The following is a 25,101-nucleotide window of genomic DNA, read 5'->3' on the forward strand; positions in this document are numbered from 1 at the left end:
GTGGAAAGGCTCAATGGGGAGAAAAGGGGACATCTGTAATAATTTGAACAATAATAAATAAATAAATAAATAAATAAATGTATGAACCTAATCTGAAATGTAGATATTCCAGCCATGATTATTTTCTTTGGTTGTATCCACATTACTTATTATTACTAGATCCAAATAACTTGTCAGCTCAGAAAGCATGCTATGTAATGTCAATATAAAGTTGGCGTTATGTAGAATTAACAAAACCACTGCTTAGTTACACTTCTCATTTGCTTTGGAAACGTCAGTCAAACCAAATCCTATGCCTTCTACTTCCTACGTATCTGCCCCGCCTTCTCATAGCTCAGGCAGCCTTCAAGGACGTTCATGAGCTGGATCCTAACAGGCCCTCTGCCCTCATCTCCCCCGACGAAGTTCCTTTACTGTATCAAATGCATCACTTGTGGTACCCAGGATGCACTACGCTCCCTCTTGTCTGCTTCTGCACATGCTCCTCTCTGCCCGACAGCACCTTTCTCATCTCCCCACCCTGCCTAATCCCAGCTTATATTCATCACAACAGGATCTATAGTCTGTGGAACCTCTCCTACTAGGAAATAAGGGAGAATTGGGGCAGACAAGGACCCAAAAATACCCCTTTTCTAGGACAATTCTTGCTTTCAAGTAATACAACCAGACATCTTGGTGCAGTGGTACCAAGTCCTGTGGGATTCCAAGAACATCCATCTCACTGGGATCCAGTACTCTGTACATTTTCACCTCTAAGACCACAAGCTATCTGCAGTCAGAGCTCAATCTATTTCATTTACTTCTAATCCTAAAGTCTAACAAAGTACGTAGCATGTCACAGTAAACATTCTAGTACAAGTTGTTGAGGAGACGAATAAATGAGAAACAAAAGCCGGTAAGACTAAAGAATATAGCACTCTGATTTCATAGTAATAGGTTTTTACCCTCAGAAAGCAGGTAAAAATATGAGTCTGAACATAGATTTTTCATATTACAAAAGACTTCTATCTTTTATATTAAAAGGTAGTGTACAATTAGATTTTAAGAGGTAAAAGGTCTTTAAGCTGCTGAGAGTAATTCAACACACTATCACAACGAAACTTGATACAACACAAAAATGTTATTACTTACTTAGTTTTCATCTATTCCTTGTTTTTATGTCTGAACAATACTATGTGAAAAATTAAGTATACCTATTCTTTGTTTCACCAATCAGGTTACAGAAAATTAGAATCAAAGTAAGTGTGGACCCTACAAATTGCTTTTGAAAATTTTATAGGTTAATGGCTACTTAGTGCTAATCAGCGAAAGAAAAATGAAAGATTACATTTCTTCTTACTGTACAGTAATAAATCCTGCCCATTCCCCCAATTCTAACATTTTGCAAAATGACTCTAAAATGCAAAAGCCCACAATGATACAATTCTTCCTCATCAATATGAAATGGTAAGACCCACGCAGTTTTCAATTTTAACTGAAACCTGAGTATGCCATAATGTATAAAAAGCACAAATCAAAATGTCCTTTTAACACAGGCAAAATGGCATCCTCAATTCAAAAAGAGATCTCTATTTCCTACATTAGAAAAAGTCATTAGATTACAATCAAAATTCTGACCCAGCTGGAAAGGGTGCTCCAAGGTCTTAGAGAGTCCTTACCTAATCCCATTCGGTTTGGGCTTGTTTCTCGGCTACACCCCTGACTCCTGGGAATCTTGCTTCGTTTTTCTGAAGAGGGTGTCACAGGCGGGCCTCTCGACGAACCCCCAGCAAGGCCACTATAACCACTTCCCAACAATTTCCCTGGAGAACTTGACCGGCTGCCAGCTAAAAATGAAGCAAAACAATATTGAATATTGGATGTAATCAGGGAATAAATTATAGTAATTTCAGAAGCCAGTTTGTACATTAATTTGGATCAAATATAAAAAATGCTTTGTAGTTGGTGTCAGTACTAATTTTTTTAAACTTTAGGAGCATAAAAGAACATCAAATTATCATAAAAGAATATATATAGAAGCATTACTGGTACAGTGCTACAAAAATAACTGCAAAATGTCTGATTCAAAAGAGTAGGCTGAGTACAAACAGCCTCCCTGCTCCACAGAAAATTTCTAGAAATAACCACCACAAGGGTGTTTGTTTATTGTTTTGTTCTTTTTTGCCTGTGAGAGTTGATATGTCAAAAATTTTAAGTATAACTGCTGGAAAAGTAGAAATATAAATATAACAGAAACTTCTTAAACATTACTGGTAGAAAATGGATCCAAGAGAACTCCATTAAGCTAACAACTGGAAGAAAGGGGAGAAAAGAGAAGAAATAACTAGAAACATGGTAAATAAAAATCACAAAATAAGATGGTAGGAATAAGCTCAAACATATAAGTAATCACAAGAAATATGGCTACATTAAATTCACCTATTAAAAAACAAAGCTTTTCGGATTGGCTTTAAAAAAATAAAATAAAATTCAACTGTATGCTGTTTATAAGAGACAAACAAACAACATACCTAAAACAACCAAACAGAATAAAACACAGCATTAAAAAAGAACAAAGGGGATTGCATACTGATAAAAGAATTGTCCATGAGGATATAATAATCATGAACCTTTATGCTCCAAATAACATAGCTTTGAAATATAAAACATAAAAGTAAAAATACAGGAAGAAATTGAAAAGGTCATTATTATTAATATACCACTCAGAAAGACCAGTAACTACTGAAAAACTATTCTACCTTGCAGAAATTGACAAAAAATCAACCAGTCAAAATTATACAGATATGTATAAACACACCTCCCACATACACACGTGTAACTCAGACAGAACATACATTCTTGTCACCTTTCCACAGGTACTACAAAAACCAACTGGAAATCTCAATAATCTACAAAAGTAGCAATCATGTACACAACATTCCCTGAGATGTATGCAATAAATTAGAAATTAAAAACAAATGATACGGTTAGTAATTTTTATTACTGCTAAGTAGCTGGGTACCTAAATAACCATTTTTTATGGGACAAAATTAGAGAAAACAGCAAAATTTTAAGGTCCATACCAACACACCCAAACGGCAGTCATTTACTTAGGTTATCTGCTTAAATACAGATGGCAATAAAATTCTAAAACACAAAGTGCACATTATTTACCCGCACAAGGATGAGCCAAAGGTAGAAACCTTTGAAATAACACTTACTTGGAAACTAAACACACACACACACACACACACACACACACACACACCATTCAAAGAATCACTAAGGTGCATACTGACAAAAATTCGTACTTTATATGATTTAACTATAATTAAAGTGCAATTCACTGTAAAAACCACTAGTGCACATTCCCATGGAGAATCCACCTCATAACCTATTAGTTTTGCCCATAAAATTCGAGCACACAAATAAACCATTAAGCTATCTAAAAGGAGAGAAGAAATCCATTTCAAAATTTAGAATTTGAACACATAGGAAAAATGCAGAAAGATTAATTAAGCTAATACAGAAATTAATATTGTGCAAGAACATGGGGTGAGAGAGAATGAAAAGCAAAAACAAGAAGAGAAATGGCTTACCACCAGCAGGATTAGCAGATCTGGATCCTTGAGTATGAGAGCAGACCAAAGAACAGGCAAAAGGTGGATTAAAAGACAATAACACAATACAGAAGGTCAGCATGCAAACACAACATGTCTTTGTTCACAAACACATTAGCAAAATAGCTATTTTTCTAGTCCCTGTTCCTCCTAGTCTACTTTTGTACTCATGTGTATTTTATATATGTCAGACTACTTAGCATTTATTTTCCCTCCGTCCATGAAACACTTACAAACCCACAATGTGCCAGGCATGGTGCATGGCACAGGGGATGCAGAGAAGAGTAAGAAAAGTGCCTCCTCTCTGGGAGTACATCTGCTCTCCAGAGCTCCTAGAAACCTGAAGGAGTGACTGTATGTGACTAATCTGAGCATCACTACCACCTTAAACAGGGCTCAACACATGGGAAGTGCTCAATCAACACCAGTGAATTAAAAGGAGCTATTAACCAGTTTCACCTGAGTGCCTTATGCCAAATCCTCAAATATTTAAATTTTTAAATACTTAAAATATCACAATTCTTAAGAGCCCTAAATCTAATATTAATAAAATCTACTTACTATTAAACCAGGATGCTGAATGCTAGCATATCTGATACATTTGTAAAAATTATGTATATATGCTACTTTCTTCCTAGTAAAATAATTTTTTAAAAACATTAATTTCTATGTATAAGTTTAAGACCCAGACTTGATCATTTGTTGATGTTGTCTGCTTTAGTGGGTGAAGTAAAACAGAAGAGTTTTTAGGGTGGAGCCCTAAGGCAGGGAGGGTGCAGTGTTTGTGTAAGACTAAATTCAAGCTCTACCATCACTCTCAACCCCACTCCAGAAGGAACTTTTATCTTCACCATCTCCTAAGCAGAGGCCCCAGCTAGGGGCAGGAACCCCTGCAGAGGCCAACACCAATATATGTCAGACATAAACAAAAAAATGTAAAATTCCGTTCAACACACACTCTCTAAGAAAGGAACTAACAGCTAAAGAGTTAGATGTTTTTTATTCAACTCCATTTCAACACAACATATTGAAGTTGAAAGAAAAGGGACCATGACCAGAGTATTAAACCTATTTGTGACTCCAGGCAACACTAGGGTTCAACATAATAACCAGAGCCAGGATGCTGTTCCCAAGGATGAAGAAGCTTCTGGTTCTACTGTACAACCTGTGTTGTGCAGTACAGTGCAGAGCAGAGTAGGAAAACAGGCTTCTGTGTGAGACAAGCCTGGGTTCTGTAATCTCACCCAAGGTAGCAATACAAGTAACCTTGCACTTTTTTTCCAGGAAGGATATAAGCTTATTTAACGTAAGGACTATAGTTATCAAAGGGATTTGGAAAAGTACCTAAATCCAGAAGGAGCTGAGAAAGGCATTCTAAATACTAAGAGAGAACCTACGGTCTGGCCACAGACTAAGTGCTCTCTATATTAGGAGACAGGCACATCAGCTGAAAGGTGCTGTGTGGAAAGAGCAGGGTAGCTCCTGGGGTACACACTCACTTTGCCCAGGAGAACTCTGACACCCAGCTCCACTCTACATGCACAGAGAGGGAGCAGGGGACTCAGTGTCACAGGCAGCTGGGAAGTGAGACACCAGGGTTGGATCCTAGTAATACATTCATTCCTTCTGTGGCTGCTTTCATGTGTTAGGCTAACAAACCAAGTGACTCAACAGATACAGAGAAGCAATAATGGAGGCGGGCAGCTGTGCAAAGCAAGAGCCCACACTGGCCAGAAGAGCGGAGCAGGCTGTGATGTTAGAACAGAGGGTTAGAGGGGAGAGCTTTCAATGGATTTACTTATGAGCACTGGAAAGAGGACCTGGCATTAACAGTCATCTCTCCAAGTACTGCTCTTAGATTACGTCAGAAGGACTGATTATCAATAGAAAAATGGGTCACAGTCCAGGTATGTTTCAACTGAAGAGCATCGGGCAGAGGAAGAGAAAGTACATTTTAATGTTTAATGAGGAATGATAAAAAACTTAAATCACCTGAACAGGAGACAAAAGAACACTTGAATACTGCCATTTTGTAAGCCTACCCAAGAATCATCAAGATTACTCACAGTATCTCAGAGCCACAGAAATGTGTTTTTCCCTGAAGTCAATGAGAACAGGCTGTTGAATAAAACCTAGGTAACAAAGAGCATAAAATACACTTCTTACGCTGGGACTGTGAAACCACTTTAGCGCGACTGCGGCCTCGATTATCAGAAGGTATAGAGGCGACATTGGTGGTGCTCCCAGAGTTTTGCCGTCTCGTACGAATCCGACCTGGAGAATACAGCAAAAACAGTGTTTTCATAGGTTCAGTAAGTGCGACCTCCCTGAGAAAACCACCCACACTGTGAGTAAGGGACTGACTGGGCCAGCTACAGGGGGAGCAGGTCTTCCCCGCATGTGGTCTTGAATTGTTTCCCTATGAGAACACACAAGCATAATCTGCACACACAAATTCAAAAACTACGTTAAGGATCCTGGCTGGGTAGCTCAGCTGGTTAGAGTCTCGTCCTGATACGCCAAGGTTGTGGGTTCGATCCCTGGTCAGGGCACATATGATAAACAATCAATGATGCATAAGTGGAACAACAAATCAATGTTTCTCTCTCCCTATCAAAACTCAATTTAAAAAAATATGTTAGGAACTCCTGAGAGTGAGTCAGGAACCTATCACGTGCTTATGCTTCAATTACTTTAGCATATTCTATTTTCAGATGAGGAGGTGTTACCTATTTGAGGATTTTTTTCTAAGATTTTTTTCAGATTAAATTCTCTTTTTTATTAGCTATAAGTCTGTCAAATTTCCAGAATCAGAAAGTATTGGCTGTTGTCTTAAGAAAACTACTATAGGAATAATGAGTCAATGCAAAACTACTCAGCAATCAATGAAAGCTATCATACCCTGGAGAGTAACGGTGTTTTGATATGCAGCATTAAACTTCTATTTTAAAGCATGTACGCCAATAAATTTCTAGGTTGCAAAAGATTAAGATAAAAAATAAATAAATATTAGCACCTGAAACTAATACAAAATAATATTGAATATAAACTGTAACTGAAAAAATAATTTTTTTAGCCTGGCCAGCCACGGCTCAGCGGTTGAGCATTGGGTGTAGGATTCAGGAGATTGAGGTTCGATTCCCGGTCAGGGCACATGCCCGAGGTTGCGGGCTTGATCCCGGGTGGGGGGGCATGCAGGAGGCAGCCAATCAATGACTCTCTCATCATTGATGTTTCTATCTCTCCCTCCCCCTTTCCTTTCCTCTCTCTGAAATCAATAAAGATATATTAAAATAATAATAAAATAAAATACTTTTAAAAAAAGGAAAGAAAAATATATATATATATTTTTTAAAAAGAATAAATACTAGGAGTGCAAGAGAAATGATGACCTAAAAATAATGTAATAATGTAGGCATTTCATCTGTTAACTCCAATTATTAAACCATGAAACCATAAAATTAAAAATGAATTCAGAAATGCAAAATCACTGATCATCAGACTAGTATGAGTAGGGATTAAACTTTAAAATTAAGGCATTTAGTGGTTTCCAAGGGGTATAAAGTGCCTCCCTCTCCTGACGTAATTCAATAAGAACAGCAATCTGATAGAGAAAATACAAGCCAATTAAAATCCCCATTGGCTTCTTATATTGTTCAAAATAACTTGTACTTCATCATCTGAGAAAACTTACAGAAAAGAAACACAGAAAAACAAATCTTAAGGTTTGAGAAAGGTTCAAGAAAGGGAGGTAAGGAGCAATAAAAGAAAGCACTGCATCAAAAAAATTAAATCTAGAATGAATGACTTCATAGCAGGTTTAAGGAAAGACATACAGGACACAAATTCTAGAATCTACACTAACATTAAGAGCTATACCGTATCTTATACTAAGAGTGTACATGTGTTAAGTCAGAATCCTCACAACATATAAGTAATTATTCCCAGTTTACAGATGAGGAGACAGAGAAATGGGGATTAATTAATTTGTCCAAGATTGGTCTGGGTACCTGTGCCTGCCTGCTGGACTACGAATGAGGACTTTTCACTTTCCTATGGAAATCACCAAGCTAAATGAAAATGAAGGCAGTCACCAAAGCAACATGAACAAGAAAAATGACTGAATTTAATTTATTTTAAATTAATTATAAAATATTTAAGTCACAAAAGGAATTTTTAAATGAACATCCATACCCATCCAACTTAAAAAATAAAAATCATCTTTGCTTATGTCCCTGTATCCTCTACATTTGGTAACATGATCCTAAGCCCAGTATTCACTACTCTCTTGCATTTCTTTCTATTTTCAATAGTATTTATAGTTGCATAACCGAGAAATAGGTGGCATTATTTTTTATGTTTTAAATGTTTTTTAATTATATCATAGGGTATATATTTTCCCAAAACTTACTGTTTTGCTCAACATTTTTTTTTGTGAGGTCACTTATGGAACTGATTTTTCTGTAGAAGGTAAAGAAGAGATCCGTTTTATTTTTTCCATATGACGAATCAATGTCCAAATCAATTTACTTAACCCCTTTCTTACTGATCTACAAAGCCATCTCCAACATCTACCAATACTCATAGTATATATGGATGGGTCTGTTTCTTGGCTATCTAGTCTGTCCCAATAGTCCATGTGTCTATACCTGTGCAACATCACCATGTTGTGATGAGCTTTAAAAAAAGTCTTGGTAATTGGTAGGGCAAATAAACCCACTTTTCCCTAAGGCCCTTTGCTCTCCTCCACATGCATGTGAAGATACAATAAGAAGACCTAGCCCTGGCCGGGTGGCTCAGCTGGTTGGAGCGTCATCCAAACACACCAAAAGGTTGCAGGTTCAACCCCTGGTGGTCAAGGCAAGTACAGGGGGCAACTGATTGCGGTTTGTCCCTCACATCAATGTTTTCTCTCTCCTCCTTCCTCTCTCTCTAAAATCAATAAAAACATACCCCCAGGTGAGGAAAAAAAATACCTATTAAAATCCTGACTGGCATTATGTGGAATTTTGGGTGAATTTGGGGGGAAATGGCACCTTTATGACAATTATCTTTCCACTCACTAATGTTTTCTTAATTTCACTCTCTTCAGTGTCTTTCGATAAAGTTTTCTTTTTTTTCCTCAAAAGTCTTACTCAAATTTTATAGACTTATTCAAAGGTGCCTTATATTTATTATGCACAGTAAATCTATTAAATTATACTTTTTAACATACTGACAAATAAGATTATAATATTTATATTTGGTCTTAAATAGAAACCTTCCTAAACTTTTATAATTCTACTAATTTACATGTAGATTATTTGGGGTAATCTAAGTAGAATATCATCTACACATAAGACTTTAGGTTTTCCCTTCAGACTGCCCTTTCATTTCTCTGCTTTTACCCTGTGGTCTTGGACATGTGGTAAAGCATAGGAATAGACTTTGTTGCCTTGAGCCGTATTTAAAAAAATAATAATTCTGGAATTTCACAAAAAGTTTGATATTTCAACAGGTTAAAAAACTCACTTCTATTTCTAACTGCTAAGAATTTCTCTCAAAAATGTTTGTTGAACTTTTTAATGCCTTGTCTGCATCTTCTAAGAATAAGAGGATCCTGCTCCTCAGTGCGTTAAGCTGCATCAGTAATTTTTTTAAAGTATAAAACCTGGGCTAAACATGCACGGTCAAGAAGTACGCCTCACATAAAACTGCACTATACTACTCCTTATCTGACTCTAGCACCAAGGGGATGCCAACCGTACAAACCAGGGAGAGAAGTGCTCCCTCATTCCATTCTCTGAGTTTACTTAAGACCAGAACATCCCATGCTTCTTACAACTAGTATATGTAGCCATTTGAGCATCATAGAGACTTGGGGGCTATCTTTTCTATTTTAACTAATAAATTACTTTTTGGCAGTGGGGATGGAGTTTTAAGTACTGATTCAAATCATTTAACGAGTAGTCTTATAATTAGTCATGTTTTTTGTTTCTTCTTGAAGAAAAAGTTTTGGTTTTTCTAAAAATTTGTACAATTTGTTTTAAAATTGTTAACATAAAGTTGTTATAGTTTTCTCCTATTACCCTTTAAAGCTCTACTGACCCACACTAGGTGTATTTTATCATTAATAGTTTATTTGTACTTTTTCTCTATTTCAATGGACCTTTCCAAAAGTTGGACTATTTCATTAATATTTTCAAAGAATTTTATAAAATTTATATTTCTTAATCCTCTCTAGTAAATGCTCATTAGCTTTTATCTTTATTATTTCATTCCTACTCATTTTGGGGGTTATTCTGTTCATTTTCTATCACACTGGAAACATTCCCAATTTAGATTCTCTTTTAGTACAAACTTAAGGCTATGACTTCCCCTCTAAGCACTGTTTTTGCTTCATTCCACAAGGACTGATACGTAGTCCAGTATAATATGCTGCTTTTTAAAAAATATATTACTGGATCTCATTTGCTAATGTTTTGCTTTGGAAAAATAAGTTGGATCCATACTTCACACTTCACACAGAAAAACAGCAAATGAACCTAAGATTAAAATGTGAAATATGAAATCATGGAAGTTCAAAACGTAGAATTCCTTTTTAACTTCTAGTATAAAAGTCCATTCTAACTGTGACTTAAAATTAAGTCATTGAAAGAAAAAAGGTTCCTAGGAACCAATAAGCAGTCAACCAACCAGTGGTGTGCAGGTAAATGTTAAACAATTGGCTGGGGAGGCGGAGTGGGATGGGTGGATTCTGGTTCTACTGATTTCTGGTGTTTTGCAATTTCCCTGGTATAAATATTCCCACTATGGCCAATTTCAGGCTACTGATGTGACTTCAACCAACTCCCAAAATTCGTGAAAATTTACAATTGGCTTTCATGATGATTCAAGCCAGCTGGCTCCAACACACCATTGCCACAACCCAATGAGGGCAGTGAAGAGAAGAAATACAAATGGCTCTTAAGTGTACGACACAGTATTCAGCCTCACTCATAAATTAAAATGACATTTAGAATGCCATTATCTCCTATCAGACTGGCAAAAATCTAAGAATTTGCTAACATCTGGCACACAGAAAAACTGGCACTCTCATTCACTGCTGGAGGGAGTGAAAATTAGCAACAGCCTCTTACAGAGGGCTATTTGGCAATTATCATAATTACAAATTCATGTATTTTTTAATCCAACAATTCCACTTTGGGTAATTTATCCTACCAATATACTTGCACCCAGGGAAAATAATGTACAGTGGAATCTCGGTTTTCAAACTTAATTCCTTCCGGAAGGCTGTCTGAGAGGCAATCTGTTTGAAAATCAAATCATTTTTCCCATTAGAAATAATGTAAATTGAATGAATCCATTTCGGGCCCCAATATGATTCCATTTTAACCTTTCTTATATACAGTACATGTCTAATGTACTGTTTAATCCATAAACAAACACTTCTTTTCTTAAATTTATCAAACCACCCCCTACTGGCCTTAAATGAATCACTTTCAGCACTCCTCCCAGGGGTTTCTTCAGGGTCAGCATGGGCCATCTCTGCTTGTTCAAATATCACTGGCCCCAAAGTGCTGTCGCGTGCTAACTGCTTTTCCTTTACCCAGATCAACAACAGTTTTTCTACCTCTTCAACTGCCTGTGATCATTGTTTCTTTCACAACCTCAGCAACATTAGCACTTTTGGTGGCCTCTTTATGATTTGAAATTGTGCTAAAAGTGGATTTCGCCAGCAACAAAAGCATTCTCTCCTCTGTTGCCTCAGAGACACTTTTTGTCATGCTGAGGTGTCAGCATGAAAGGGTTGTCAGGTCAAAAACCAAAGTTTGGTTTGACAATCGAGACATTTTTTTCTGTGAACTTGGTCGAGAACCAAACTGTTCGAGACATTCGAGAAACAAAGTGCGACTGTACATAAAAGGTTATCAACAGCACACTGTTTCTAACAGCAAAACTCTGAAGACAGCCCAAGCCTTGCAGTGCGGACCGCAGGCTGGGGTGGGCCCGCACCCTGGGGCGCAGAAGAGGACCAGACTCAGGCGAACCCCGATCCAACAGGAAGGGCCTCAAGGCGGACAGCGAAAATCGTCAAGGTGCAGAACGCTGAGCAGAAATACGCTGCCTTTTGTTTTAAAAAAGAAAATACAGCCCGGCCAGGCGTGGCTCAGCGGCTGAGCATCGGCCTAGGATCCAGGCGATCGGGGTTCGATTCCCGGTCAGGGCACATGCTCAGGTCTTGGACTTGATCAACGACTCTCTCATCATTGATGTTTCTCTCTCTCTCTCCCTCTCCTTTCCTCTCTCTGAAATCAATAAAGATATATTTTTAAAAAAGAAAATACAATTTTTACATTGCTTCTCTACACAAAGAAACTGTATAAAACGAAACTAAAGTGGTAAGATGCTGAGGCAGAGGGAAAGAGGTGGCGTGACCAGGCAAATGAAAGACAATGATGGGAGGAAAATTTTACCTGTAAACCTCTTTATATTTTCTAAGTTTTGAACTATATAAATATATTACCTATTCAGAAGTTTTTATTTTTATATATCACCAACTATAAAAGTGAATTTACAAATACCTCTTAATATAATTTTGAGGGCATTTTTATTAGATCCTTAAAATTTTAGTACCATTTCATCTTCATGATTTATTCAACTTTTTATTATATAAAAATCCTCTATCTAGCAAGACTTTCTGCCTTTGGGGATCTGTTATTAATAACATCTTTCTTTTGTTTTTTCCTCTCACCCTCTGTGTTTTACTCTATCTGTAGCCTTATTCCTTAGATTTGTCTCTTTAAATATCGCATAGGTAGGTCTATCTTAAAAACCAAGTCTAATAATCTACTTTAACTGCAAAGTTTAGCTCATTTGAACTTATTTTTACCATCTTCTATGCACCCTTTTATTTGTCTTGATTTTCCACTTTCTTTTTACCAACCTTTGTTTCTGTCTTTTGTTTTAATCTTTTTTAAAGATAAGCTTTACTATCTTTAAGGTAACAGTAAACAGATTAAAATATTATTAAAAACATAACTTCTATTAAATCATACTTTTGGGGAGATGGAATAGTTTTAAGAGCCCCTTGTTTTTAATTTAAACTTATTTTGAGATAATTGTAGACTCTGATGTGATTGTAAGATATAATACACAGAGGTCCCGTGTGCACTGTACCCAGTTTCTCTCAATGCGAACATCTTACAAAACTATTGTACAAGATCAGAAACAGGACATGGACACCGATATGCTCCATCAGTCTTATTCAGATCTCCCCAGTTTTATTTGTATTTAAACCCTCGCTTTCCTTTGCCGGTAGTCTTTTTCCCTCTGGCTGCTTCTAATATCTTTTTTAAACTTTTGTGTTCTGCATTTTACTATGATGTGTTTAACTGTGGATTTCTTTTTGTCCAGCTTATGATTTACTGGTTTTTTGAATCTGTGGTTTAGTGTCTTTCATCAGCTCTAGAGAATTCCCAACCATTTACCTCTTCAAATATTATCTTTTCTTAAATTCCAATTATACATGCTTCATATCTCCACCATATTTTCCAACTCTGTCCTGCTCTACAATACTCTAAACATTTTTTCCTAATTATCTTAAAATACCGAGCTCTCTCTTGAGCTATATGATTCTGCCGGATTTTTTTATTTCTTGGGTCGGGGGTGGGAAGGCTGTGGAGAAGGTGGCACCCCTAACTCCAGCATTGCTCAAGGGCAACCTGGATTTTTCTTTGAACTTCATGGAAATCTTTTAAGATCTAGATTGCAGCTGACTTGTTCCAAAGATCTATGTTTGCTTCTGCTAGTGTCCTATGGGCATGAGCAACGATAGCTACTTTAAAATGATTTATCTATTTGGGTTTTTCAGGCCATAAAGGCAGTGTAAAATTTTAACCAAAAATCTGCATGAAGACCCAACATATGGTTGTAAATTCTCAGGGGAGCTAACTTACCCTTCTACCCTAGTTTCAAGGTTAAGAATAGCAATATTCCGCCCAGCTAGTGTGGCTTGGTGGTTGAGCATCAACCCATGAACCAGGAGGTCACCAGTTAGATACCCAGTCAGGGTACATGCCCAGGTTGCAGGCTCGATCCCCAGTAGGGTGAGTGCAGGAAGCAGCCAATCCATATTTCTCTCTCATCAATGTTTCCATCACTCTATCCCTCTCCCTTCCTCTCTCTAAAATCAATAAAAGCATATTTAAATAAACAAATGACCTCTGAAACGTTAAAAAAAAGAATGGCAAATTCCCTCATGTCCTCTCCAGTTTAGCAGAGCTAACTTCTTGTTTATCAGTGATGACGTAGGTATCAGGTGGATTTGGGTTACTTCCTGTCCTCCACGTCCTGATCACTCATCACAGCAAATACCCAAGGCCTCCAAAATCCTCGGGGGGGGGATCCAGGTTTGGCCCTTACCTACTGAGATCCTGCTCTAGAGATGTGTGACCTTAAGGCCTTTATTTTGATCAGTGATGTGTTCTCAACTGGGAAGATCAATCACACTACTAAATTCTGAGGACTGCTAAAAATCCAAGTTACCTATTTCTTTTAAACATTTAAATACAGCTATTTTGTATTATATGAAAGAGCCTTAGAAGTATTAAAGGGTTATGCTTTTCTTTTTCTCAGCTGCCTCTAACTCATTATAGATCTGATTTTGGACTGTGAATTCCTAGTTGGCATACAGGGTGGGGCAAAAGTAGTTTACAGTTGTTCCTATGAAAAATAGCAATTAATACAAGAATAAACTCTGTGTTTCTCGTATTCACAACTTAAACCTACTTTTGACCTACCCTTTTAAATCTGTGGGGTCCTCAAGGAACCAGATTTGAGAGTGGCTTCCTCTGTAAAAATTAAATGCTTGTTCTTCTCAGGTACCCTTGGGGGCTACAAACGCAGACCACTTTATTCATGAACTTGGGGTTCCCCAGACACCACAGAGAAGGAAAACTGAAACTACAACTTGCATGAGAAGAGAGCTTAGTTACAAATCAGGGAAAGTCATTTTCTTTCTCTGCCTAGGACAAAGTCAAGAGAGCAATCATGTCAATTTGAGGATTAAGAGTTTTTTCCTCAGTCTATTTTTTCATGAACATATAGCGCCTGGACAAAGCTGGCTTAGTCCCAACTCTACTCTCACCTGGGGTGATTTCAAGGGCTAATTTCCTGTCTGCCTTAGAGACTCGAATCAGTAACTAAGCCCTTAGGGCACCCTTAAAATTCTTTTGGGGGCAGAGTTTAAAGGGACTCTACTGTGTTGTACTCGGTTATTTATTTCTTTTACAGGAATTGATTTTTCATTCTATTAAGTTGGCAATATTACTTTAAGTGCCTGTATATGTTTTAGAGATTATATAAAATACCCTGTGGTCTTTAGGAAAAACAAAGTCTACTCAATAAATGCAACACAGAGCCCAACGGGTGTGGCTCAGGGGTTGAGCATCGACCTATGATCCAGGAAAGTTCGATTCCTGGTCAGGGCACATGCGCGGGCTGAGGGCTCGATCTCCAGCAGGAGGTGTGCAGGAGGCAGCCGATCAATGACTCTCATTGATGTTTCTCTCTCCCCCTCTCCTTTCCACTCTCTGAAATCAATTTTTAAAAATATCAAATAAATAAATAAAACAAATGCAACAAATAGTAAAAAGAGATTTCAGTTCCGCATTCTGACTTAATGACATATTCACATTCACTCATATTGTGTTGTGACAAATCCAGACGTAGAAAGAAAAAAGAGTCACAATAAGAGAAATAGAAATAAGAGATATTACACAGCTGTACAACAAAAAACATTCTGCAGGAAGGGACAAGCACATTGAGACAAACACACCTACCCAGAGGAAAACAAAGAATTGTAACAGGAGTGCAGTCTCTGACTTTCATGGAATAAAGAAAGAACTTCCATATCTTATGACTTTTTAATAGTGCTGCTGAAGAATTTTTTTCAATCACACTGCCATTCTTCTATAAAAGCCCTCAAAACAGGAAATTAAACCTGAGCACCTGGGTTTAATCTGCAGGCATGGTTTTCCCATATTCCATTTAGCCTAAGACAATTTTAAAAATCCCCAGATAGCCTCATACCACTAGGTGTGTTTTTTTGTCCCTCATGTTTCAAAATTTGAGCCAATTCTCAATTCAGAGGTTATAAAAATGAAAAGGTCTCCTAAGGAAAATCTCAACTCTCATCATACTGGGACATTTTGGCATACATATCTAATTTGACAACTCATTGCTTGGGGGTACAATTAAACCAACCTCTACTCACACGTAGCATTTTTGACAGAATCAAAATTTGGAAAATTGATCAGCTGTAAATTTTGCTACCTAAAAATACTCTTCCTAAAAGAATAACTTTCCTTACATGTTTTAAAGATAAACACTCTTAACACTTTTATTCCTACATACAGAAATATATATTTTTTCATTGTGTAAAAAAAGCCAATAGTTAAGCACCAGCTACACTTAATAACATATGACTGTCTATTCTCTGAAACTATCAGTAAGGTATTAGTACCCACGCAAGTCATTCAAACATGGTAACTCTTAGCTTAAAATTATTTATTTCGGGGAAAATATTAATAAACCCATTTCCTAAACATAGTAGCTAAAAAAGATTAGATGACAGTGCAATCATTTGCCATACAACTTCAACATCTAGTCATAAACTTTCTTCTAAGCAGCATAATAGACAACATAAATGCTTCCTTTCCCTAAAGTTCCTGAACATATAACACACTGAAGGATATCCTGGAAATACACTTTTGTCCAAAAGTTGAGAAAATATTTTTCTAATTAGTCATAAATGTTAGCAAGGCTATTTGATGTGTATGATAAGTAACTTCTAAAGAATATATCATTTTCTCAATTACTATAATAATGAAGTTGCCAGAATTCATATGTATTGTCTGAATTTTCAATTTAGAGCACCCAGGTACTGGTTCAAAATTATCTCGCCTCCTAATAACAACAGTACCTATCTCTTCTTGTCTCAGGAGCTAGATGGTAAAATATTTAACAGATTCTTTTAAAATAAATTTTTTCAAAGGTCCATAATGATTCCAAAATTTCAGATATGGAAACATATGACAAGACACTACGTGATATTTACTGCTGCCTTTTTCTCAAGACCATCTGTGGCTGTTCTAAGCATCACTGCCCAGTCTCACCGCAACAAACAGAGGAATGGCAGCCTGGATCTGCTTGAGTTTACAGGCCTACCAGGGCCATCTCTTCTTTCCCCCCATCCTCACCAAGGCTCAAGGCTCTGACTGGTCAGCTCTACAGCAGCCTGCACAGCCCTGGGACACAGGGACCAAGGCTCACTGAGCTCCCCTCGAGAAAGTTCTCTTATGTCTGATTCTGAACTCTATACAATCAAAAGCCCACATAGTCTCCCACTTCCCCACCGGAAAGAGAACCAGAAAGACACTTCTTATTCAGTCTCTTGCACAGTAATCAGGTAGGCAAATTTCTGAACTTTCTCTGAACTAGTAAAAAGAAAACTGATTAAAAAGGAAAAAAAGGTGAAAATTCCCAGTGCTAGCTAAAATAATAGGCAGATTTCAATTCTGTTATACAGGCATATGGAATCAGGGCATTCTGGGGGGAAATATAATTTCCCACATACTGTCTTCACTCTCCACCTCACCCACATTATTGTATTCCACCCTCCACACTTCCTTTCCATCTAGGCTGAGAAAACACTAAGGACAGTTTTTATGGGAAGGAGAAATAAAAAATGAACATTACACCCAGCTTCAGTCTTCTATCACAAATGAGGTTCTCATTATGACACAGGTTTCTTTTCCATTTTTTGAAACTTCTCATTTCACAAACTTCTCCAACCCTACAAATCACTAGTGGGGCTTGTTGAAAATTCACATTCCCCTGCTCCTTCCAAAGTGAATCAGGATTTTCAGGGAAGGACAAAGGAGTGTTCTTTCGCAAGCATCGGGCAATAACTCTTATAAGTCTGAAGAACGCTGATCTGGGGACTGTGTTCATCTTAGGAAGTAGTTGGGTCCATTAAAAGTACTGTGAACTACACATAACAACATAAAACCCAGTACACCTCGCAGGTTGGCCTTTTAGAGTTGCTAAGTAATATATGAAAGTAAACTAGCAGTTCCTGATTGTTCCAGCATTATCCTGAGGGTTGGTGGGTCTAAGCCACTAGGTGAAACATTACCATGCTTTCTATCTAGAGACTCTGCAAAAGGGTGACCCTGTCTGGCATGTGCTAGTCCAAGACCTATACAGACTAGAATAGCTATGTCTAAAACCCAAAGGCCAATGCAGACTCAGTGAGGCCTTCTTGAGAATGGCATAAAGCAGAACAAAGTGGACCTGGGCCTGTGCATCTGTCACCATAGCAGGTCCTATGTGTAGCAGAGGATGCAGCACCGAAGAGGCACTTACTACGTGACCGACAAGTGAGTGAATAAGGAAAAATGAATGACGGGGTTTGTCAGTGACACAAATAAAAATGAGATGGTGTAATTCAGTAACATCATTGGGGAATAAAAATGCATTTTTAAAATTTTCTGTAAATTACCTGGTAGAAAACCTTTACCAGTCTTTAACCCGAATAACTGACACAAATTTATTTTTAAAACAGGAAAGCAAATTCTGATAGGTCCACAAAAGCACGAAAGAGAAGGAGACAAAGGAAATAGAAGGTGAGGAAACGCTTCAGGAGTCGCACACTCTGCGACTGCAGCAGGGACAGCGTCATGAAGTCACACCAACGCTGCACCCGTGGGCACGCGGTGAGAGCCACATACAGCACACCCACGTGCCACAGTTCACGAGGACAAAGACTGAACAAGAAGGGAGGAGAACCCAGGCAGGGGGAGGCAGAACCCGGAAGAGACGGAGCGGAGAGAGGGGGCAGCGTGCAGTCGCATGCAGGGGCCTGAGAGAGTGGCAGGAGGGAGCACTCGGGGGCACAGCGGGGACACGCCTCCAGCACAGACACAAACCGCTTACCCTCCGCTTTAGTGGCAGAACCGTCTTTAAGCAAATTAAAAAACAAGGGAAGGGATAACAGGGAACAGTTAGTAACATTTAAAAACTTAAAAAGCAGAATGTTATTAGCTACTAAAAAAGCAAAAGTACAATTTAAAATAAAATTAAAAGGGAAACAAGTCCAACAGCAAAGCGGAGTCTGAAGCAAGTCAAAGTGTCTTATCTTGAAATCAGCTTAGTTGGTATCATGTACTTTTTGCCTTTGGAAAACAACACACTAAAGGGCCTTCCAGGGCAGGGTCCCAGTTGGCAGTGACTGTTATTTTTTCTTTCAGCCAGCGCTCACCCTCTGAAGAGTTCCTTTTTCCTGGAACAAGGTACCAGCGGAGGGGTGGGTGGAGGACACAGGACTGAAAACTAAACTAAAGAGCCACCCAGGGCAGAGGCGAGAGAAGTGTGGAGAAGCTGGCCCCAGCAATGCCTACCCCAACTACTCAGCAGCCAAGCTGGCGGCATGGTACCTGAGTCAAGGCCTACGGACTCCGTATCTTCCCTCATGTGCCTGGACTCTAGAAGTTTGGAAAAGGACCATCAGCTTTAATGCTACACTTCTGCACAGATGCCATGTGTCAGCCTAAGTAGTGACTGTAACCACTTCTTAGTAGGATTACTACTATCAGGGTGGTTTTGTTTTCTGTTGCTTTGAACATAAGGGAAGTTAGAGATGGTCAGGAAAGGGTAAGAGAATGAGAATACTCCAGTCTTATTACTTGAAGAGGGAACACTGGGCTGAAAATTTATCAGTGTTTCTAAAAGGTCAGTTCTACATCATCAGACTAAAAGACCAGGGTGCTTTTACTAGCACTGAGGGAAGTCTACATGGTTCATATTATAATATCCCAAATGTGAACAGAAAACAAAGGCCACTGAGGACTCTAAATGGTTTTTTTCTCGAGTTTTCTAGCAATGAAACAAATACTTAGGTGTGGGTTAAATGTATTTAAAACACTGGTAAGCACTTAAAAAACTGAATTGAAATTAACAGACCAACTTCACCACAGGAGAGGGAGTTCTGACTTCCCTCTTGCTCAGTGACTACGTATCAACATAGTATCATTGAAATTCCTATGTAAGGTTACAACTGTAGGAAAGGGAGCTCCTGGTGGGTTTCTTCCCAATCTAAATGTATCCATCCATATATGAGCAAGTTCCATAGAGAACACAAGGCTGGTTTAACAAACATTCCAGAACATATATACCTTTCAAATGAATAACATGCCTTATCAGAGTCACAATTTCTTTCCCTTTTGTATGACTTCCTATTATACACCTGGGTGAGGTGGCTATTATTACAACTCATTTATGGGCATAGGAAGACTCCAAGGCTTGCTCGAGGTTACCAAGCTAACAAATGGCGGGCCCAGGATCTCCTCTTGGTGTTCTCTTGTTGGGGGCAGAGATGTTCATCATGCTCTGTTGACTGTGACTGTTAGCTATTGTTATAATAAATATTAATTATGTTCTGTTAACTGTGATTGTTCTGCTCCAATCAGAAAAAGCACTTTCTAACCTGGCTGGGAGTTATGCACCTGGGGACATGGAAGTTGACATTCGGAATTCAACCCTGTCTCTGCTTAACTGGCTCAAGTAGTGTCAGGCAGCTGGGACCCATTTGGTGTTCAGTTTCACTCTCACTATGCTTCAATGTACAAAACATTTTTTGAAATATTAATTTTAGGACTGATTTTGGAATTAATATGTAAACATAGGTAATTCAGTCTCAAATGTTTCATAAAATTTAAATTGTATTCATTTCCATAAAATCCAAAATCAAACAGATCCAGCTAAGCCCCCAGATTTTGGCTGTGGACGACTTTGCACTCATAAAGTTAAACAAACCATCAGCCTTACATAGAGCAGGTGTTAAGTGTCTGCTGAGATACTGACCCCACCACTCTGTCTGATACTAATTCTTTTGAAAATTACTATGTTTTTAATCTTGTGGGTTGGGCTACCATTAGAGTAAGTGCATGCTCTTCCCAAAGTGGCATGTGGGAGGACAACACTCTTCTGTACAATATAGTTACCCTGGTTATAAGTCCACCACATTCCTTAAAAGGCCCCTCCCCCCATTGTCATCCCTCTCCCACTCCCCCCACCCATCTTCCCCACTCCAATTACATTCTCAAATTAGAAAACTTCTAACTATAGTGACCATCTTTGGTGAATTCCTCACTAACACCTGCCCGCTCTGCTCCCACCAAAGCTAGAAGGGGAGAAAACCCAGCTTGGGGAGCCGCTGGGCTGCTAACACGTGGGGGTGGAGCTAGAGGGAGAACGTGCTCAGTGCCGCACACCACGTGAGTACCAGTTACCCACTCATCACTAAAAAGCACGACGCTACAGAGAAAGCACGTGCTCCAGGAAAGGGAGCTGTTAACCTGCAGTAAGTGCAGAGTCACTCATATTAAACATCAGCCCTGCAACAGTGACAACCTCCTCAATTACTATTTTTGTAATTAGCTAAATAAACCTGAGCAGAGATAAGTGTCACCTCAACGAGAACTTGGGGGAAAGGTGGTGGAGATCCAGTTACCTAAGGATGCGTATGACCCTGGAGGCAAGGCCGCTGCCGAGCTGAAGGGTGTGGCGCCTGAAGCCGAGGCGGCTTTTGATTTGGCACTGGCAGCTGCATTCACATCGATGTCACTTCGAGACCGCTGGAGGGACCCAGTCGTTGACACAGATTTGGTGCTGACTGTAGAAGCTTTGGTGGTAACGGAAGAAAATTAGCAAGGACCACACTAGAATTGTATACATATATTGTTAAACTAATTTTGTTTTTCTTTACAACAAATTCCAAGTTTTTAACAAAGGTTGGAACACAGCCCTGACCAACACTTTCTCCTGGTCCCTGAAGACAGAGTTCAGCCAATGCTGAGGACATGGAAAGTAACCGCAACTATATACACTTGTCACATTTGTCTTCTTGTAATCAAAGAAATGGACCATATTTCTGGTTAGCATGCGAAGTGAAACAATAAAAAATTGTTTGCATCTGGCCAGTTTCCTCACAATGTGGCAAAAATGTGCACTCTTACCTAGACACCCCGCTCCTTCCAGGAGCACTCCACCCACCCGCTGCCTCCAAGGCACCTAGCTGCTGCTTCTCTAAGCAACGCCAGCTGTCTGTACTCCCTGATCCAGTGACCAGGGTGGAACAGCTGTACTATTTGTGGCAAGGTCCACATGCTAGGGGGAGGTATGTGAGAAAGGGCCCCACACTTGAATTTCTGCCTGAAGAAGTCGTCTTGACAATGTATTCCTCACAGCTAATGGCCCCTGGGGAAGTGGAGCTCTGCTGGGGACAGTGGAAGCGCAGATGAGGCGGCTGGCTTCCAGCACAGCTCCCCCGAGGTGGGAACAGGCCTCCCGGGGCTGCCTGCTCCATCCACACTGTCATCTCACCTCTAGAGGCCGTACTTCCAGTAGAACTTCTTTTGGCAGAGAGCGGCCGACTGAAAATAAAAGTATATACCTGTTTATTAGCAAATGTGCACTTGACCTGCATTAATACAAGTATAACTTGTAACTAGAAATTGTGATAATGAAGAATTACTTCAGGGTTTTCAGAATTCCTCAGGTAATTTGGCCCACAATCTTAAAACCCCCAATTTGAGAAAAGCTTTAACGCTACATTTTGACTACCTTCCAAACACACAGAGAGAAGTCGTAACTAGAGACAGACGCTAGAAACATGGAATAAAGATGACATGGCAGTAAGTCCCAGGTTCGGAATGCCCCCCCTTTACAAACTTGTCTCCTACTGAACAATTCACTTACTTCACTCCAGAACTCTATTACTGGGCTATCACATAAGCTTACCTAAAAACTACTTATGACAGAGACCAAGGCAACCTGTTTCTTAACATCCCTACAGTAATTACCTAGGACAGAATCCACGTGAAGTAAAGGGGATTTATAACAGGAATACACATGTAAACACATAGCTGGGACTGTGTTCTCACGCAGCTAATTTTAAACATAAAATCCCACATGAATAAATTCCTTACTTCAGACTCTCCTGAGAGCTAGAAGACGAGCGATCGGATTGCGGCAAGGACACGATGCTGTCCGAGTTCTTCAGGTGCGACTGCAGGGCCTTCTGGTAGGAGGACTCCAGGTTGTGGTACAAGTGCTCTGCTTCTCTGCTGAAGTGACTGTGGAAGCCCCAGTAACACCTCGGGAAAGCACAGCTTCCTGTTACAGTCAGGATCGAACAGGTACTTCACTGAGCTCTGGATACATACACCACATGACATTTTCAAGGTCTCGAATCCTGTTTACCTGCTCTTAAGAGCAGCCTGGTATAAGGAAGAGACCACGGACCCTGACCTCACAACTTACTGGCTTGTTAACACTGGGCAAGTTACTTAATTTCTCTGAATCTCAGTCTCCATAACATGGAAATTCAAGAGGCTAACTTGCAAGAAGACTGGGGAGCCTTAAGGAAGATGGAGCTAAAATATCCAGAACTATACCTAAAACCTGAGGGGACTCACTATCGGTAGCTTTGTTTGTTTGTTGTTGTTTTTGGTTAATCCTCACCGGAGGATTTTTTCTTCATTGATTTTTAGAGAGTGAGAGGGAGGGAGGGAGGAAGAGAGGGAAAGATAGAAACATCGATGTGAGAGACATATTGACCAGCTGCCTCCTGCATGCACCCCAAATGGGGTTGGGGATCACACCTGCAACCCAGATACACGCCCTTGACCGGGAATCAAACCCGTGACCCTTCGGTGCACCGGCCGACACTATAACCACTGAACCACACCAGCCAAAGCTAATGGTGGTTTTTATCAATGTGATTTGACACTCACTGATTTGAAGTATTTAAAAATTGCCTTAGATAATACGTACAAAAGAAAGCGGAAAGGCATTCAGAACTACTTAAAATCGTTACTGTATTATAACTAAAGAACTAGAAAAAACTGGGGGAGAGGAAGAACACAAGGGTAACAACAGCAGAAGTAGATCATTAACAAAAACATTCCTCATAGTTTTTACCAACTATTAATTATGTCAGTTATTTTGGTAGGAACAACCCAAGATGCTCGAGCTTGTGGTGAACACTTCAGCATCATAGTGAGGTCCTCCAAAAAACTCAGAAACAGAGAAATATAATTCAACTGAGAGCAAAGAGCAACAAGTACTTGATCAAAACATAACAGTGCAGCTAAGTAAAACAATAAATATCTCATGCTGTCAAGAGTAGGTTTTAATCTGTGTCAAAAAGAAGAGTTGCTCAACAAAAGCACAGAAAAAACCGCCACAGGTACAAAACTGGCAGTACTTATCTATGGGCTCCCTGCCCGAGAGAAAGTCTCAGCATGAAACTTCTGATGCTGACGGTCACAATGGCAAAATTATCCCCAGGGAGATACTGAATGTATGGGGCCATGGCCACATGACTGGAGCATAACTTCCTCAAATGTGAGACGGCAACAAGTCACCACTGGGATAATCCTGAGCCTCCGCTCACCCCACCTCCCCGAGCTGTGACGCACACTCCCCAAACCACCACCTGATGCTTGCAGAGGTGTGATCACATGGACAGAAGCCCCGTGATCAGGACTTTTTCATAGCAAGCCAAGAAGTCACTTTGGATTATGACTTGGCCTTTAACAGGGGTTAATGAGGAAAGTACACTGAGCACACAAAAAAGTCACGTACAAATAGACACTTACTTTCTGGCTTCTATCCTTGCTTCAGAATCAGCATCATGGATTCCCTTCTTTATTGTTTCAGCTAATACTGATATGTGTCTAGACATTTAGAAAAGAAAGTAGTAACAATCATTAACATAGGTGTTGTGCAGATAGAAACAAGTGTGAGAAATAACTTCAAAATGGCAACGTGGAACTTAGAGCCTTCTGCCAAGTGAGTCAAGTAACAATGCAGCTCCCAGAATCAGAACATTCTGGGCAGCTCTCCTCGTCTGTCCCAGTGCCCTACCCCCTGCCTAAGTACCTTGATAACTCTACTCTCTGGTGTGATTTTTTAAAGTTACAGCTGATTTTTTTCAGGCCATACTTATTTAGCTCAATCTTTAATGAGCCAAAACAATAAAACCCCATTTTTCCATAGGCAGAACTAGTTCCTATAGAAATTTTAATGAGAGAATAATAATCTTAATACTAAAGAGGCTATCTGCACTGCATTTCTATAATTAAAGAGAATGGTTTTTTTCAAGTTACACTATGTATCATGAATAATTTTATAAAATTATGTAATTATTTTATAAATAGGTACTCTCTTTAGTTTTGTTTTACCCTAGATGAAAAGAAATCATGAAACTGTCTCATGGCCTATTTAACAAAGTTTTAAGAAAAGGGAAATGACTGGAATGAATGGTTTCATAGAACAAAGACTAGTTACCAATTTTACCAGCCCATTCAAAGTCTTTCCCTCATTCCTTTATTCATTCAATAAACATTTAGTGAGTACCTGCTAAGTGACAAACAGTAAGCTGGGAGGTAAATGA

The 25,101-nt window shown here is 39.1% G+C and overlaps 1 protein-coding gene across 9 annotated transcripts in view; it reads right to left on the bottom strand.

The window, feature by feature from the left end:
- CLASP1 (cytoplasmic linker associated protein 1) overlaps positions 1–25,101 on the bottom strand; it is a 267,488-nt gene that overhangs the window by 82,785 nt on the left and 159,602 nt on the right. For 7 of the 9 annotated variants that reach the window (XM_087819914.1, XM_087819916.1, XM_087819917.1 and 4 more), the window contains 7 exons: positions 24,305–24,382; positions 22,631–22,798; positions 22,026–22,075; positions 21,154–21,324; positions 5,766–5,873; positions 3,579–3,605; positions 1,659–1,826 (listed from right to left, as the gene is read on the bottom strand). In XM_087819914.1, coding sequence (XP_087676040.1) covers positions 1,659–1,826; positions 3,579–3,605; positions 5,766–5,873; positions 21,154–21,324; positions 22,026–22,075; positions 22,631–22,798; positions 24,305–24,382 — 770 coding nt within the window. The remainder of the gene's footprint in view (positions 1–1,658; positions 1,827–3,578; positions 3,606–5,765; positions 5,874–21,153; positions 21,325–22,025; positions 22,076–22,630; positions 22,799–24,304; positions 24,383–25,101) is intronic. The other 2 variants (XM_087819919.1, XM_087819918.1) reach the window with 1 other exon arrangement.

This window comes from Miniopterus natalensis, chromosome 8 (genome assembly GCF_054644295.1).
Source record: "Miniopterus natalensis isolate mMinNat1 chromosome 8, mMinNat1.hap1, whole genome shotgun sequence".
Taxonomy (NCBI): Eukaryota; Metazoa; Chordata; class Mammalia; order Chiroptera; family Miniopteridae; genus Miniopterus; species Miniopterus natalensis.